General features: G+C 38.2%; 1 protein-coding gene across 1 annotated transcript; it reads right to left on the reverse strand.

The window, feature by feature from the left end:
* mmp28 (matrix metallopeptidase 28) lies at positions 1–18,720 on the reverse strand. The gene is made up of 8 exons (XM_026225874.1): positions 18,498–18,720; positions 17,189–17,265; positions 16,458–16,621; positions 11,775–11,996; positions 8,662–8,907; positions 5,985–6,125; positions 5,745–5,909; positions 1–648 (listed from the first exon to the last, which is right to left on the reverse strand). Exons 1-8 carry the CDS (start codon positions 18,579–18,581, stop codon positions 248–250), a joined length of 1,500 nt encoding a protein of 499 aa, XP_026081659.1. The 5' UTR covers positions 18,582–18,720; the 3' UTR covers positions 1–247.
* Positions 18,721–19,340: the final 620 nt, after the last annotated feature.

Raw genomic sequence — 19,340 nt, forward strand, 5'->3', positions numbered from 1 at the left:
CATTTAAATTGGACTAAATATTTAGATTTCTGTTTGTCATCTTTCTTAATTAAACCTTAGGCTAATATTCAGCTGCTTGAACATACTTAACAACTGATTTTTTGCAAAAATGCAGTGTCATTATGTTACCTATTAATCAAGCATTGATAAACTCAACATAAAACATCTCTGGTGGCATTTGTAGACCTCAACACTAAGAGGTTTCTGTCAGGTATTATTGTTAATCACATTTGCCTCCCTCTGCTGGTCAGAGTATGTCATTACCCTGTAATGATGAAGTTGTTTGGCAACCGATCCACGGAAGTCTCTCTGTCCACCGTCCAGCTGCAGTGATCCGCACCTTTCCAGGATCAAACCTCCAGTACTGCTGCTCTTTAAAGAAATACAGCTTTCCGTCCGGTCGAGTCAAGGCCCCGTTGAGTCCGCGTGGAAGCCCCTTCCAGTCATGCAGGGCACGAGGATAGTACGGCTCCACGCTGAGAGACTCCAGGTTCAGGACATAGTAGCGGGATCCTCTGAAGAGCACCATGTGTCCCAGAGGATGGTAGAAGAAGGCACAGTCAGAGTGATTCGGCAAACCCAGATCACTGCTCTTCATGGGGAACCCAGGGTCCAGATCAGAGCCTGAGTAACGCCAGATCCGCCGTCCTGCCAGAAGAAAACAACACAGAGATGGGTGAAGTACATGCAGCTTAACCCTCTGCTCTTTAAGTAAAAAAAATGTTTTATTATTTTTATTAGAGAAGTGTCTTGCATTATGTCTCGCATTCATGTAACTATTACTCACTTCAGTAAAACTTGACATATTTCACATTAAAACACACAAAAAAGTAGCCTTTCATTTTAGTTTTTTGTATGTGAATATCACTCTGATAGTGCCTCGATGCTGTCTGTTTTACTGACTTCAGATGACTCCGTGAGAGAGCCATCTGAATCAATGCAACAAATGAACAAGTGGCTTGTTTTAACAGGTTTTGTTGTTATTATCTTGCCTCGCTGGTGTTCGGACCAGGGGCCTGTTTCACAAAGGAGGTTAAGTGAAAACTTTGAGTATGTTAACCCTGAAATGAGGGAAATTTTCAGAGTGGAAGGTTTGTCAAACCTGAGAAAGTAGGGTAAGGGTAAGTTGGGTACACCCCTCGGGGCCACGATGACCACAGGTCCGATGACGTGCCAGTGGTGGTAAATCACAACTTAAAACATGTTTTCATAAAAATATTAATTGCCAATGAACTTTAGTAATTGTATAAGGTGGCGTGAACAGTGATTTTGGATAAAATATTTGTCATTGTTTGCAGACAGTAACACCATCCAAACTGTGAAACCACATAATTTAATTCATTACATTTATATAGCGCTTTTTCTAGACACTCAAAGCGCTTTACATAGTCAGGGGGTATCTCCTCATCCACCATCAGTGTGCAGCATCCACCTGGATGATGTGACGGCAGCCATATTGCGCCAGAACGCCCACCACACACCAGCTTCCTGATGGAGAGGAGACAGAGTGATGAAGCCAATCAGCAGATATGGGGATTGTTAGGAGGCCATGATGGTCGGAGGCCAATGGGTGAATTTAACCAGGATGCCAAGGTAACACCTCTACTCTTTTCGAAAGACATCCTGGGATTTTTATTTACCACAGAGAGTCAGGACCTTGGTTTAACGTCTCATCCGAAGGACGGTGCTTGTTGACAGTATAGTGTCCCCATCACAACACTGGGGCATTAGGACCCACACAGAACACAGGGTGAGCGCCCCCTGCTGGCCTCTCTAGCACCTCTTCTAGCGAGAAGCACCCGGCTGCAGCCTGCTACTCTGTTTGGTTCAATCGTCTTTCATAGACTTACGTGATAGGAAATGTGTGCATAGTTGGTGTAGGACGGAGAATGCTGTTTAAAAAGCTAAAAACGCTGTGCAGTTTTATAAAGCCTTCATAATGCACAAAAGAAGAAAGAAAAAAAACATTAGCCTAACTCGCCATGTCCCTGAAATCCTTGTTTTGTTAAATTAAGCTGATCTTTAGGCTAACATACAAATATAGTAAATTAATTGGGTTGATTATCCACAGTAAGACGACCAGGTCTTCAGATAGAAGAATGAATTATGAATTAAATAATTTTAGAAAATATGATTATTTCATATCATCATAGCATGAGAAAGGAAAATGAAAGGGGTGTATCATTACTGTTTTAATTTATATAGCATTTAAAATACACTGCGATAGTCTAATGTGTCTGCCAATTCAATTTTTATGAAACGTTTAATTTTCTTTACTAAATTGCAAAACATAGACTTTTTCTCCCATTTATTTCAGGAAAATATGCTGCTCCTCGTTATTTGAAAGTGAAGAAATCGATAAACTTTTATTTCTATTGGCCAGTGATGATTCTGAAAGGACATACCTGTAAACCGTTGCTATAGTAAAGAACACTATTTCATGATAATTGTGCTCTTATTTTAGTGCAGTCTCACAGCCACTGTCAAATATTGAGATAAACTTTATAAAGTATCATCTATTTATATTAAATTGGTATCTTCTCCGATATCCATTTTGTGACCATTGAGTCGATTATTTTCAATCAGCTGGAATGATTCGGGACATTCTACGTTTAATGTGGCTTCATGCATTAAAACTGTGTTTTTAAAAGACCAAACTCAGTAAACAATTTAATAATAAAGCATCCTATTCACTGACAGGCAGATGAGTCCAGAATAAGAATGCAATGTGTTTAATAATGTGTTAAGCGTTTTCCTCCCATAGGAAACCATTAGACTACAAGAAAAATGCGTAATGTGGCGTAATGCATTAAAACGTGTTTTAAAAAGACCCAACTCAGTAAACATTTTTAATAACACATTTTATTTACAGAAGCAGGTTTTGGGTGGGAATTAAATGCTTTGTGTTTGTATTCTGTGCTCATATCTGATTGTCTGTAAATAGAATGCTTTATTAATATTTTGTTTACTGAGTTTGGTCTTTTTAAAACACTGTTTTAATGCATAAAGCCACATACTTTCACGTTAATCATGGTTTTAGAATGTCCCAATTATACATTTGTGAATTAATCTGGTCAAGAAGAGTAAACTTGCAGCAGCTAACATCTCTTGATTCAATAAATCAGACAAGTTAACAATAAAAAACTGCATCATAGTAAAGGCTTTGTAAAACTGTACAGTGTTTTTAGCTTTTTAAACAGCATTCTCCGTCCTACACCAACTACGCACACATTTCCTATCATGTATGTCTTTGAAAGACAATCGAACCAATCAGAGTAGGTGTGGGGCGCCCCAAGTGCAGCCCCGCCTCGATCTGCAGCCGGGTGTACTTATTTCCAGCAGCAACCTAGTTTTCACAGGAGGTCTCCCTTCCAGGTGCTGACCAGCTCAACCCTCCTTAGCTTCAGTGGGAAACCAGTCTTGGGCTCCAGGGGGATATGGTTACTGGCCAATAAATAATAATAAATAATTGATCTACAAACATTTCTAAATTCATGTAAAACACACAACTTTATTTTATTTTTATTGATAAGTTAATCTATTTTATATAGCCTATTGTTAATTCTACAGTAGCCTACTGAATAATGCAATCATTTAAATTAGTTAAGTTGTTTATTTGCTTCACATAGGCACTGTATATTTATTATTATATATATATCCATCTTATCGCTTATTAAAATAATGCTTATGTGTCTGACTGTAGCCTACACCTTAACCGTAATAAACAAATCGGTAACACTTTAAAATAAGGTTCATTAGTTAACTACATTAATTAACATTACCTAATGACCATTCTTTCAAATCGACTCTCTGCCAAGAGACCCGCCCTCCTCTGACTCTGATTGGCTGTGAACCTGAAACAAACCAATCAATCTGACGATGGCAGCGAGTATTACCCAATCAGGGGTAGAATAGGACGGGTCTTCACAGAAAGCTGGTGGGATGATCTGCATGAGATGCTGCATTGAAGACAACTCCGAAAATACGGGACAAACCCCGTCCCATATTGATTCAAAACGGGACGAGCTATTTTATTCTCAAATACGGGACGATTCCGTATTTTAAGGGATGGGTTCAGTTACCATGGTAACTTACTCTAGGAACCTAACCTGGTCAGGAGCAGGTTTTCTTCGGTAAACCCAGAGTTTCTTTCGGTCTCCTCCCCCTTTTTAAACACTTCATTGATGCATGCTGGAAAAATGCTCTTCTTACTAAATGTTTTTTTTTCTTCTTCTTTTTTTCAGTAAAAATATGAAATGATTAAGAAAATAGAGATTGCTTTTCTATATAAGAAAATTATATAAGATACTTAGTCTTGTTCCCTGGGGGATCTAAATTAAGCGCATTTTACTTAAATTATATGCCAGTGTGGTAATAAAAATAATCTTAATGCAAATGGAAAACACGATTGTCTATTACTAAGAGCACATCTACTGTAGCTCCACCCTCCATCGACACATTAAGTTATTTTACATGGTAAATAGAATATATCACGATTTTCACTGTACATTTTTTCTTTAAATAGCATCTAGAGCTACTTGCACTTAACCTACTGTAAATAGGATCCATCACTAGGAAAGTATGTTAATTCTACTTAGTGTAAATAGCCACTGCCGTATGTTTCTTACTCTATTGGCAGATCATTTGTAAAATAAGTAAAAGCACTTTAAAATATTATTATTAATAGTATTATAATGTGTATGTATATATATATATATATATATATATATATATTGTTCTTGAGATACCATAAAATGATTAGCTATTAGTTCATTAATCTAATGTTCTGCCAGTTTTTACCTGTGATATTACAACACTGAGAAGAATTATATTTGTATTGAGTCTGAAGTATGCAGACAGCTTTTTGGCGGGAGCTGTTGCCATGGTGAATTGTAATATTGGCGCTCCATTGATTATGGCTTTTTATAGTTGTGGTGCACGCACTTAACTCAGAGTCAGTCAATTTAGAGTTGATTAAACCCACTAATTTTAGCTGTTCTGTAATCAAAAACTCAAGAGTTTCCCATCAGAGGGCAAGTCAAATCAGGGTTTGAGTTTAAACTCAGAGTTGGTTGAACCTCCTTAGTGAAACGGGCCCCAGGACACGCATCACAGTATGATAAGGGGCGTAATATTTCCCTCACATGCTTTGAGGCATTCGGCCAATCACAATGCACTGGATAGCTGGCCAATCGGAGCACACCTCGCTTTTCAGAACGATCACCTTTGTAAAAAAGTATGTGTTTCAGAAAGGCAGGGCATAGAGTAGAAACCCTATAATGTACAGTATGTGAAAAATGATGTGCTTTTTTAACACATTTCATTACACCAAATACCCTTTAGAATACTCACAGCAGTGTATCTGCATATGTATTGTCAGTAGCAAGTTCCTTTTCAGTCCTTTTTTTTTAATTGTTTACTTACCTATTTACATTTGTAATGCTAGTTGCTGGTCTTATTGTGAACAATTCATAAGCACATGTTATAAGCATAACTTGTTCATAAGCATAACTTGGCAAACTTACATTCAGTCTACATGTTTGCCAATGCATAAAATCAAGTCCAGCCCTATATATTTTTTTCTTGTTGAATATCCTTTTTCACTTGGAAATATATCAAATTACTGAAGAAAAATGGATTTAAAAGTCACTTTGAATGTAAAACTGAATGCATTGCATTTGAAAGCGATGGTCAGAAAAGCAAGATTTTGAAATCTGGTAAACATGCAACACTTTAAAGCCTACCTTTGAAGAAGTAGAGTTTGCTGTCGAGTGGGGAGAAGGCAGCCGCTTCAATAGCCAATGACAGCTGTGGCCAGCGCATCTGAAGAGGAAGAGGAGCGCTCACACTGCCGTTAGACACCGTCCAGAAACGACTGCCCTGAAACACCAGCACTGTCCCATCCTCATCTACAGAAAAACACTGCTTTACACGCTCGAGGAAAGCTAAGTAGCATAAGAATTGACATGTCTTGCTGTTCTTACCCATAGTGACGGCATCAAAGAAACCCTGGCAGTAAGGGGGTGTGAGGGAACCTCCTTTAGAGTCCTCCTCCTGCCAGTCCTGCATGGTCCATCTCAGAGCCCGTCCCGCCAGCTGCTGCACTGAATCCCCCGGTGGTTTACCTGCACACACATGCATGACAAAGTGTATGACATCTGCATTTATACACATATGAATGTGGGAGGCAGGAAGACGTGTGATCGATAGAAGGATGGAAACTTAAATCTGCAGGATTGGAGTGTTGCAGTGAAGTAGTTTTTATATTTAAAAAACAAAAAAGATGCATGATGTTGTTAGTTTTGTCCTGTGTCCTTTGTTGACCTAGTTTCTCAGTTTCTTTGATTATCATTATGTTCACCTGTGTCCTCATTCATTACCTCATTAGTTCCTTGTTTAAACTCCCTGTTCAGTTAGTCCTTGGTCTGGTGTGACAGATGTCACATTACGAATACTGTGGTATCCCTAGAAGTTTCACTTTTCATCAAAAATCAAGTGTTAAGGAGTTTTTAAGAAATAAAGAGCTAAAAAAAGGCCTTTTAAAGATTTTTCTTCGAAGGATCCTCTTTGTCCCCTCATATTTAATGCACTGAATTCTGCTTGTCTTGTCTGAAAATAAAACATCTGATGGCAACTCGTTTTTTTCTCAAATCTGAGAATTGCGACACATAGACAGAATTCATATTCTAAACAGACTATATTCTAAAGATTTTATTTTCTAAAAGTTAAATACTCCACAACAAAGGTTTACCTTTCATCAGATTACCAAGAATTTTCCAACCTACGTGTCCAAATAAAAAGGTTTCAAATCATATCTGATTTCTTTCCCTGGAAGGCTGGAAGAAAGAGCCTGGCAAACTCATTGAAATATGTTTTTGACACTAGCGCTGGTATGCAGCTCTTCTTATGCGCTGGATGGGTGGCGTGTGTAAACGTGTCTGACACATGTTTGAGAAACAGCTGACAGCTTCACCGGCCTGGAACTGGAGCTGAGTTTGTCTTACTGTCTTTCAGTGTCAATCTTTGTTTATCTCTGTCTGTAGAGTCCTATGATTTCCTCGAAGCGGAAATCACGGATGGAATCCAGCCATAAAAAATGTATTTACTGAATAACATAGAATGTTACAGAATTTGCCAAATTTGGAATGAATAAATCAAAAGTAGGTCAGTTCACTGAAATCAAATCGTTATATAGACTAGTGTCTGGGAATATGAAACTACATAAGGACTGTTTAAATATGAATCCAGCATGTTTCTCTGTGTGAATGAATAGCACAGATGTGAGGTTTCACACGTGATACTTGTGATGTTTTTCACTAAATGAGGACATAAATGCATGAAGAACATCTCCAGACCTGCTCTGAGAATCACTTAATTTTCAAAAGCTACCGTCCATACACACACAAACAAAACATTCACGCCCCAAAATCAGTTTGGAAAGAATGGTGACAACTTGAACTTGTGACAGAAATATTACTATTGTACAGCAGAACGTATGTGTAACTTCTTATACTGATACATTAATTATTAAAACTTTATTTTTAAAGAAATAATTATACAAATTTTCTTCCATGTTGCTGTTGTGCAGCGTTTTGTTTGCCAAAAGGAAATGATAAATAAATAAAATAAAGGTTTTGTTTAAACTTCATTTTAATTAAATTAATGTTTTATGCCAATTAAAAAAAAAAAAAAAAAAACTTAAAAATGTCATAGGATAAAGTTTTTATCAGTAAAATTTAATTAAACCAGAAGTCAGAAAAAATAAAGCAGAAAATGGAAAATGCATTTAGGGCTCTAAATATTTATTTTTGTTAAACTTTTAATAAATTACTGTTAACTTGTTAATTTCATTATTTCAATTAATTAAACTTACTTTTTATTTCATAACATATATTTTAACCATTTTAACCATTAAGTCCAGAAAAATGTAAATGTAAAAACAAAAACAAAAAATGATTTCTATTAATTAAAATGGGAGAAAAGATGGAATTTGGGAAAAAAAAAAAAAATAAAAATCCATAAGACCCTATGCCTGTTTCACCACCGCCTCACAAAATTAGCTGTATTAATTGTCTCGCTTGTGTGAGAACATCAGGAAGGGTTTGATAAGATATGGACTAGTATGTTTGTGCATCTGGGTTAAATCTCAAGAAGAAAGGGTCATATTTCACCCAAAAATCAGCCCCATCATTGCTATAATGATACCTTCCAACAATTATTTTTAAAATGAAAATGAACAAATTCAGTACAATTATGATATTTAAGAATATAAATTATATAATGGTTTGTTCACTTATTAAAGAGAATGGCATTGTTTGCATAACAGTAATGTGTCTTTAAATATGGATCTAAAATGAAATCTATATGTTGTAGAGACTACATTTAAGCATTTATGTGTCGTTTTTCTGTGAAGGTGTTTGTGTGTGAGAGAGTACATAGTACACACAGAATGTGAGTAATCCTGTCTTCTGCAGAGATAAATTAAGATTAGAAGAGCTCATTTATAATTATTCTGTTCTCAGAATGCAATAATTAGTAAATGACACCCACTCTTAGTAAAGGCCAGAGCCCTGTTCTTTGTTGTTTAAAAGCCTACAATATTATGAACAAAAAATATATATATTTCTGGAAGTTCAGACAAGAAATGATATGCTTGTTTACCGTACAGCTGTTGTACAGCCGTGATATCATCCCAGCTTAGCAGTGTATTCGAGCCCATCTTCTTATAGTACGGTGACATGAGAGCATGACGGACAGGCGAATGCACCAATCCCAGAGTGTGGCCTATTTCATGGGCAGTCACCAGGAACAGGTTGTGTCCTTTGAGACCGTTCAGGGTCCAGCGTTCAGACATGTCAAAATGAGCTTCACCACGGAAAGGGAAAAACGCATGAGCCAGAGTACCACCTACAGTATAGAAAGAAGAAATAGGGAATAAATAGTTACATTACACACCTTTCATGTGTCTTTCTGTATCCTAGATGAAAGACTGATATAACTTTGCAATAAGAGGGTTGGTACAATGATTCTATCACACTGGGACAGAGCTTCTGGGACTTCACCCACAAATGTTTATTCAAAAGCCCTGAATATTTTGTGTTTCTTAATAATGTAATCAAAAATATAAATGTTTGATACATATCTATATTGATATATTTGAAATGGTTCAGTACCACTTTCCCACAGTATCGATTAAGTGATACCAGCTGTGTTTTATCTCTCTTTTCTTTCTGACAGCTAGTTCACACACACGCTCATGCTCGTGCTCGCACTCACACTCACTCACGCTCACACACGCTCACACTCTCACTCACGCTCACACTCTCACTCAGTCACACACACACACACACTCACTCACTCTCACAAACACACTCTCAATCACTCTCTCACTATCTCACTCAGTTACATTCACTCACTCACACTCGCTCATGCTCACACTCACACTCACACTCACACACACAGCAAAATCCCCAGTGTTAATTTAACACCCGGAGTGTGGACTCATATAAACACTGAAGCAGAGTTGAAGTTAATGAGATAATTAAGAAGTTGACCATTATTGAAGACACCTGATGTTAACAAGCAGAATCACCAACCGAGAAAATCACAATTTGTGTGTCACCATTATAGTGGTGAGTGTTTGCTTTAGTTGGGATCTTGGCTTGACTTTTTACTTTTAAAATGTGTTTGGCTTGCCAAACCGATTACATTATGTTTTAATGTAATCATTGTTTGACCTGAATTACTGAGCTCATTTAAACTCTTTTCTCTAAGTAAAACTTCCATTATTAATTGTAACAGCTTTGATTCCGCAATGAAAGAGTCTATATTCTCTATACTGGCTGTTTTGTAGACACAAAGATAACAAGAATCAGCGTATGAATCTCAACAATGGTGACAAACAGCATTTTCAGATAAACCAATCTACTCTGAACATCACAAAACTGGATACTAAAAATTCACTATATCAATTTATTAATGCTGCAATGCATGATGGGAGCCATGGATGAGTTTTTATTGGCTACAACATGCTTTTTGATGGTCACCGTTGTTGTGATGCTCACGCTGATTCCTGATGTCTATGTGTCTAAACTGATTTTTTTTTTATTTCTTATGTAGAACTAACTTTTAAAAACGTCATATTATTCAAAAATTTTTGAATTGCTTACTTTTTTTCATTTAATTTATGTATACAGTAAAGAAACCTGAACTCAGATTTTCAAGTCACTCCATGACAATTAGCTCAAATCACAATCAATAACAAACATGATTGTCTTTGCTCTGGTCTATATGTTATATTTCAGTTACCACAGCCCACAAAATCTAAAGTTAACAACTGAAGGTTCAAGATCCCAACTAAAGCAAACACTGACCACTATAATGGTGACACACCAATGGTGATTTTCAAGTTTGGTGATTCTGCTTGTTAACATCAAGTGTCTTCAATAATGCTCAATCATAACTCAATTAATTTCTTAATTATCTCATTAACTTTAACTCGGCTTCAGTGTTTATATGAGTCCACACTCAGAGTGTTAAATTAACACTGGAGATTTTGCAGTGCACTCTCACTCTCACTCACCCTCATGCTCACGCTCACGCTCACACTCTCACTCTCACTCACTCACACTCTCACTTTCACTCAGGCTCATGCTCACACTCACACTCTCACTCTCACTCACTCACGCTCATGCTCACGCTCACTCACGCTCACACTCTCACTCACTCACTCTCACACTCACTCACACTCTCACTTTCACTCAGGCTCACACTCACACTCTCACTCACTCACGCTCATGCTCACGCTCACACTCTCACACTCACACTCTCACTTTCACTCAGGCTCATGCTCATGCTCACGCTCATGCTCACACTCACAGTCTCACTCTCACTCACTCATGCTCATGCTCACACTCACTCACACTCACTCAGGCTCATGCTCATGATCATGCTCATGCTCACGCTCATGCTCACACTCACACTCACACACGCTCATGCTCACACTCTCACTCACGCTCACACTCACTCACGCTCACACTCTCACTCTCACTCACGCTCACACTCACACTCTCACTCACGCTCATGCTCACACTCTCACTCTCACTCTCACTCAATCACTCACACTCACGCACACACTCTCACTCACTCACTCACTCTCACATACACACTCACACTATCACTCTCACTCACTCTCTCACAATCTCACTCAGTCACACTCACTCACTCACACACACACTCACACTCACTCTCACTCTCACTCATCCTTTCACTTACTCACTCACTCACTCACAGCAATGGCCCTCTTATGGCACTTTTCCACCGAATGGTACGGTTCGGTACAGTTCACTTTTGGGGGTTTTCCACTGGGTACAGTACCTGGTACTTTTTTTAGTACCATCTCAGTTGAGGTTCCAAGTGAATCGTACCGTTACCAAAACATGACGTGTAAAATCTGGTTATCACTGATTGGCCAGAGATAATCTTTAAGTTACCTTTATCACTGAACTTGTGACACAGACACAACAGAACTACTAGATTTAAATCAGCACAGCCAACGAAGGATCGAACACAGCTGTTTTGAACGAATGCACCTTTTTTCCCACCCTTTTTCCCTATCCTTGACAAATCTTTCATATGTGTGTGTGTGTGTATGTACAATGGCTATTCCTTACTAAATTTTTAAATCATGCATACAGTCAACAGGATAAAATAACATGGGATATTCCGTAATACGGTAATTTAATTTATTTATTTATAAAGAAAGGAAGAGTCACCTGGCCCGTCAAATGCATTTCCTGTCCCATCATTGTGTTCCCCTTCAAAGAACGCCAACCGGATGTCAGCAGGACCCTGCTGGAGCTCCTGGAAGATGAGTCCAGACACATTACTCCAGAGCTGGAATGCTGTCTTCACCGCCACATGCACTTGACTAGGAGACAGATTACGCGGCCCGTTCATGATACGATACGTCAGGTGACGTTTGTGCCACTTCTCTTCTGTGGAAGCACAGACAAGAATCAAAACAAAGTTTAATTCTGACATTTTATCTGAACATAAGCATGTGTGAGATTTATTCCATCTGAGGTTCAGCTTCATTTCATTTAGATTTGTCCGGTAAAAAAATATATATTTAATTCGGAAGTAAAAAGTTTAATGTAAGTTGTAAAGTAAAGTGCAAAAAGGCCCCAGAACAAAGCTGTTGCTAGTGTTTTTATTATTTCAGTTGATAACTACTATAATTATATAGTATAGACTATCTTCATACTCAAGTCACCTTTTTATAGCACTTCACTTCACAGTATTAAACAGGACAGTAACAGTAAAAGTTCACAGTTTTGTTCTCATCTAATATCATCAGTTCAGTCGATGATATTACTGAATATCAAGTGTATTTTTGACCCCAATTTAGACCGGTACATAACTTTTCATTTTTTATTATACATTAATGGCACGTTTAAAAACACATCATTAAAATGATGTCTGATATACTTTACATATTCACCAAAAATCAGCTAAATTCCCCCAAAACGTCCTGAACTGATGAGAGCTGAGCTCAGTAAGTAATCAGCTCAACATGTGACTGAGGTTTTGTGAATTACACACATAATTACAGACCTCCAAAACACTAATAACTCACTTTTCAGAGCTATATGTGTGACTTTTCTCTATTATACCATAATTCCTAATTCATATTTTAGGGCATAATATAACCAACATAATATTAACAGTGTATAATAATAACAAGTGTTGTTGTTGTCTTTTAAGGTTTTGTTCATTTATTTCTTTGTTTTGACATCACTAGATGAACCTCTTTCAAGGCCAAAATACTCCCATAGAAAGTGTGTGGTTAATGTTTGGGTTTGTAAATTTGAATAATTATGCTCAAAATCATCTACAAAGCATTCCAGATTATTTAAAAAAATTATCCACAAGACTGAGTAAGTATTAACACGAGAGAGGTAAGACAAGTTGTGCTTTATATTCAAGATTCAAGATTCAAGATTCAAGATTTTTATTCGTCACATACAAAATTATATATAGCATATATAACCAGCAGTGAAATGTGAGTCAGGTCCGCTCCATGGACAGTGCAATTATTAAAGAAAACAACACAGATTAAAATATACATAAATAAAGCTATGTAAGAATGAAATAAAAGTAAACAATAAAAATATAGGAATAAAATATAAAAAATGTATATTGTAGAATTAAATATAGAGCGCAAAATAATGTGCATGAATGTAAACTGTAGTCTTAAATATTAAGATGTACAGGGATGTACAATGTGCATATATGCATTTTACTGTAGTCTTAAATATTAAGATACTCAGGAATGTACAAGAAGCAAATGTGCAAAACAGGTTGACACTGTCAGTGTGTCAATGTGAGGTAGTGAATAAAGTGAAAATGATAAAGTGAACATTAAGTGGAGGCATGAGGATGTTAAGAAGCTGGTTTAGAGTTTAAGAGCCTGATGGCCTGGGGGAAGAAACTCCTCCTGAGTCTCTCAGTTTTTGCCATCAGGCTACGGAAGCGCTTACCAGATGGCAGCAAAGTGAAAAGATGCTTACTGGGGTGGATGGAGTCTTTGATGATTTTTGCAGCTCAACTTCTGCAGCGTTTGAGGTAGATGTCCTGCAGAGAGGGGAGAGCAGACCCTGAGATGCGCTCAGCTAAGCGCACAACTCTCTGCAGGGCTTTGCAGTCTTGACTGGAGCTGTTCCCATACCACACTGAGATACACTGAGTCAATACGCTTTCTATAGCCCCTGAATAGAAAGTTTTCAGGATTGCTGGTGAGACCCTGAATTTCCTCAGCTGTCGCAGATGGTACAGTCTTTGCCTGGCTTTATTAACCTGTGTTTGAATGTGTGTAGTCCATGTCAGGTCCTCTGAGATGTTTACACCAAGGTACTTGAAGCTGCTCACCCTCTCCACAGGGGTCCCGCTGATCATGAGAGGAGTATAGGGCTGCTGCTGTCTCTTCCTGAAGTCCACAATCAGTTCTTTAGTTTTGCTCACATTCAGAGAGAGACAGTTGTCCTGGCACCATGATGTCAATTTCTCTACCTCATCCAAGTATGCGGTCTCATTATTGTTGTGAATGAGGCCCAGAACCACAGTATCATCAGCAAATTTGATTATCGATGTGGAGCTGTGCGAAGACACGCAGTCATGTGTGTAGAGAGAGTAGAGCAGGGGACTCAGGACACAGCCCTGTGGGGCTCCTACGTTCAGGGTGATGGAGCTGGAGGTGTACTGGCCTAGTTTCACCACTTGAGGTCTGCCGGTGAGGAAATCAAGGATCCAGTCGCAGAGTGAAGAATTCAGTCCGAGGTCTATGAGTTTGGAAGCTAGCTTTATGGGGACTATAGTATTAAAAGCTGAGCGATAGTCAATAAATAGCAGTCTTACATAGTTCCTGTTATTGCTGTCGATGTGTGTGAGAGAAGAGTGCAGGATGTGAGAGATGGCATCATCTGTGGATCTGTTTGGGCGATAAGCAAACTGAAGAGGGTCCAAAGTATCCGGGATGGAGGAGCAGATGACGTTTTTAACCAGTCCCTCAAAGACCTTCATGACTATTGAGTATTGTGACTGAAAACAAATCTTTGATTTAAATGATATAGGAAATGATCATCTTCACTAATAAGTCTATGCTAGTTAACTCGTCTATGTGATGTCATCATGAACCTTCAGCGCTCACTACAGATGATATGTTTTGATCGTGAGAAGAGTTTGCAGACATCAGGTACTGACATGAAGCACACATACTCGGAGCATTCCTGAAGTATTAGTGAGTTCTCAAAGTGACAGGTCTGAATTTATGACTTCAAACCCCTGCCAAACACACACACACACACACACACACACACACGTTTGTTTTTGTGAAAAGTGTGTTCATCCCATAGGTGTAATGGTTTTTATACTGTAGAAACTGTATATTCTATGGCCCTTCACCAACCCTACACCTAACCCTAACCCTCACAGGAAACTTTGTGCATTTTTACTTTCTCAAAAAAACTCATTCTGTATGATTTATAAGCGTTTTGAAAAATGGGGACATGGGTTATGTCCTCATAAGTCACCCTCTCCTTGTAATACCTGTGTCATAACCATGTCATTATACAGAGTTGTGTCCTGATATGTCACAAAAACATGCCCACACAAAGAGGCAAATTCACACAGCTCGCCTCAGGTTAGCATAGAGACTACGAGCTTCACAAAACACTCATTCACTAAAACACTCTGTTTGCTGTTTTCACTCAGGTCCTATGATACTAAGGACTGTTTCACAGAATATATTTGTATTATCTTTTGGATCATACTGTAGGCCTACATGTCAGCTATCTCGGATTATCTTTAGTTAAATAGAAGATCAGGCAGATGGATATCAATGAAATGACTAACAGATGCTGCTGTGGTGCTGTTTTTGGAACTGCACTGAAATAAAGGCTCAGTGTGTGTGTTGTGTGTGTGTGTGTGTGTGTGTGTGCGTGTGTGTGTGTGTGTGTGTGTATAATGACATGGGTATGACACAGGTATTACAAGGAGAGGGTGACTTATGAGGACATAACCCATGTCCCCATTTTTCAAAACGCTTATAAATCATACAGAATGAGTTTTTTTGAGAAAGTAAAAATGCACAAAGTTTCCTGTGAGGGTTAGGGTTAGGTGTAGGGTTGGTGAAGGGCCATAGAAGATACAGTTTGTACAGAATAAAAACCATTACACCTATGGGATGAACACACTTTACACAAAAACAAACATGTGTGTCTGCGTCTGTGTGTGTGTGTGTGTGTGTGTGTGTGTGTGGATGTTCTAACCTACTAGACATGTATTTGCTCAGTATGGACAGTAATTACGAGTCCCACTGTATTTAGCCATCATTATTCTCAGAGATGTGAGCCCACCCAACAGTCACAGAACAACTCAAACTCCTGCGTCTGAGACAACACTGTTAAACCAAAGCACAGTTTGACTGAAAATGTTGTGTCTGCCTCTTATCACATCAAATCTTTTAGTAAAAAACAAACAACACAAACATCAACTGGATTCATTCTTTCAGTTTCATCACTGTTTTGTTGAGTAAGTTAAGAATAAATTGTACTTAAATCAAACTGAATTAACTTTTTGGTGCTCTTTAGTCTACACACTGTAAAAAAATACAAAAATAAACTACATATTTTCCAGTTTATGTTACCTTTTGAGGCTCAAATACAAAATTTTCTTCAAACTATGTAAAAAAAAAAAAAACAAAAAAAAAAACATCTCAACTATATAAGACCATGTCCTGGATACACAGTGTCTGTTTTGTGAGATGAGACTTCCTTTATAAACAGCGACAGCAGTTATAGTTCTGTACTTTGTATTTTATGAGAACTGAATGAGTTTTCAGAGTTTTTGATGATTCTAGATATGATTCTACTGAACAGAAGTTGATGAAAAGTGTTCACCTGTCTGAGCGAAACGCTTCTTGCGGAGGTGTCGGCCTGAGAAGACCCTGCTGACCCTTTGACCCCGGGCGTCCTGAACCCCGCAGCGGGGCGAGCTCATCTTCTCCAGAGTGACTCTGTCCAGACCTCCAGAGACGGGCAGCTGAGACCACCTCTGAAACGCTCTGACACACAGCAGAGCACTTCACTGCATCACTAATATACAGCAGATTAACCCATATGAAAATCTGATATATGACAGCTACAGCCATCAAACAGTGAATGTATGGAGAAATAAAAGCAACCACTGATCCCATATGGACATGTAATGACATATTGTTCTGGATCGAGAGGGATATTGCCATACAGTATGTGTTACTTATAAGGTATATGTACATGTCTCTATTTTATATTTACTCATTTAATATAAATTATTTATTATTTATTAATTTTTACTATTATAACAACAATATCATGTATCGACAGGTTTTAGGATGGATATACATGTACATAACATATGCCCAAAAATACATTACACATACATATCTACTGTATATAGTCTAGATATATTTTTATATATTACATGTCTTAATTTCGTATAGGTTTTATTTATGTTTTCATTGCAAATGACAATTTGTTTTTGTGTACGGAAATAGCATTTTTTCTTTGGAGGAGATGATAAACTGACACCCTGAGAGTGATCATACAGTTATAATAAAGCAGATAAAGCTCGCTGTACATGACAGGTTTACCTGATGGCAGACCTGACTTCAGCTGCGCTGTGAGATTCATTCTCCTTCTGCAGGTATCCATATCGCTCCAGAAAACCCTGTGCACACACACACACACACACACACACACACGTCATTATTACCCCCATCAGCCCTCTGTGACAGCAGCTTCAATCTAGTATCAGAGAAGTTCGATCAGAGTATTCACATGTCAGTGTAAACTTGCTTGTTTGAAAGCTTGTTTGGGATGAACTAGCATTTTTATCATAGACACAACAGCAGCCGATGCCCACATGAGCAATGATCGAGGTAGTCAAAAGCATTTGTTGTTCCCTGCATGAAACAAGAAGATCTGTAGGAGGATATGAGCTTCTGTGCCTCTGAAATGCTTTAGAAGATGGCCTTTATTGTGTTGTGAAATCCCTAGAAGGCAATACAGAACGAACTGTGGAGGAACTAAAGGAAAGCATCAGTTTCGGATCTGTCTCTGTCAGGTACTGGCATGTAAACTGCATATTTGCTTGTAGTGTAGGTGTAGTGTAGATCTGAACCGGGGGTCCCAGATGTTGACAGATCCGAGGCAATACTTATAATTAAAGTAGTGGAAACAATAATTCAACAAGTGCACAGAATCACTGATAGAGTATAATCAGGAGAATAAACTTGTAAACTACAATAAAAAACTGAAACCACCAATTATTATCAGTGGCTGTTTTTGTTTCTTGACAGATTTACTGTTTGATTGTGTGGCTGTTGTGTAAATGTTTCTCAGTTCTGGAGACAGAAGCATCGCTGAACATGTAATGACAGTGCTCTGCTCACAATGAAAATGCTTATTTGGGTTCAGCACACAGCCAATTATTCTGACCACAGAACAGGCTCATTTTCCATAGCTGAAGGGCACAGCAGGACAATACATGTCTCCAAAATGCATGCATTCTTTTGTATAACCAAAAGCATGGCTTTTATCTGAAAAGCATGAAATTGCTGGAATCCCAAATGAGGCACAGACGCACTCAAAAATATCCGCAAACAGAGGAACGTTTCTTAAAAGTTATTAAAATGTTAGGAGACAACGTTCTAATGGAACGTTCTTTTTTTGAAAACGTTAGAAGAAAATTCTCGGAACGTCCTCATGTTATTTGTGGTTGGTAAACGTTCCAAGAAATGCTCTTTTGTAACATTTAAATAACATTATAATCAACAACAATTTGACGTTTGAATAGCTATTAAATGAAACAGTCAAAGAACGTTATAGTAGAAACATTTTTGTATAACATTAATAACAATAAAATAACATTTAGCGGCAGAAGATTCGTGAGGGTCTCACCTGAGCCTGATCAGCTGTGGAGACTGGAGAACTGACGGAGCTCTGGACACACAGCAGCGCTGACAGCAGCACAAACACCTCCATCTGTCTAAAGTCTCCTCATGAGAACAGATCCCACACGAGCTGGAGAAGCGCCAGACACTTCACACTGAACGGCTCTGAGCGCGAGAGCTGCGCGCGCGGCCCGCCTCCGGAGCGCGCGGGCGTCACTTCAGAGACCTGACCCTGACCAGGTATTTAGACTATTTAAACGCGTTGGGTATGTGTTCGTTAGACACAATATTAAAGGAATCGTTTATATTAAAGCTAACTCCTTCCATGAATGTTCTGTTGACGTGTGTTCATGACTTTGAGAGAAGCTGTGTGACTTCACTCCGACACTGGAGTCCTGTCAGAGAGACTGAGACAACAACTCAAGAGGCTTTCATCCCTCAGACACCATGCACACAATACACAAAGACATGTGGGACTCTTAAATGCAAAAACTGCCTCTGGTTTGGAAACAAAAAATTGTAACCCTTCCTGAACGAATGAAATAATTTGGATATCTGAATATTCTGACGAGTCTATGGATTAATTCACCTCACATTTGCGGATAAACCTGATACTACACAGCATTCAGTAAGATACTCGAGAGCACTTTGCAGTGCATTTATTCTGCTATTTAGGAAAAGACCTCCCTTTATTATTAGGAACATTGACATTTTTCATTTTTCAATTGTTTGGAAGAACGACAACGGAGACACAATACATAGCAATATTCTCAGTAATTGTATAAAAATATAAATGCAACATTTTGAAGCAGACACCGCTGTTGTTTTTTACTTTCTGCCTTAAAGCAGA

Source organism: Carassius auratus, chromosome 40 (assembly GCF_003368295.1).
Source record: "Carassius auratus strain Wakin chromosome 40, ASM336829v1, whole genome shotgun sequence".
Lineage (NCBI taxonomy): Eukaryota > Metazoa > Chordata > Actinopteri > Cypriniformes > Cyprinidae > Carassius > Carassius auratus.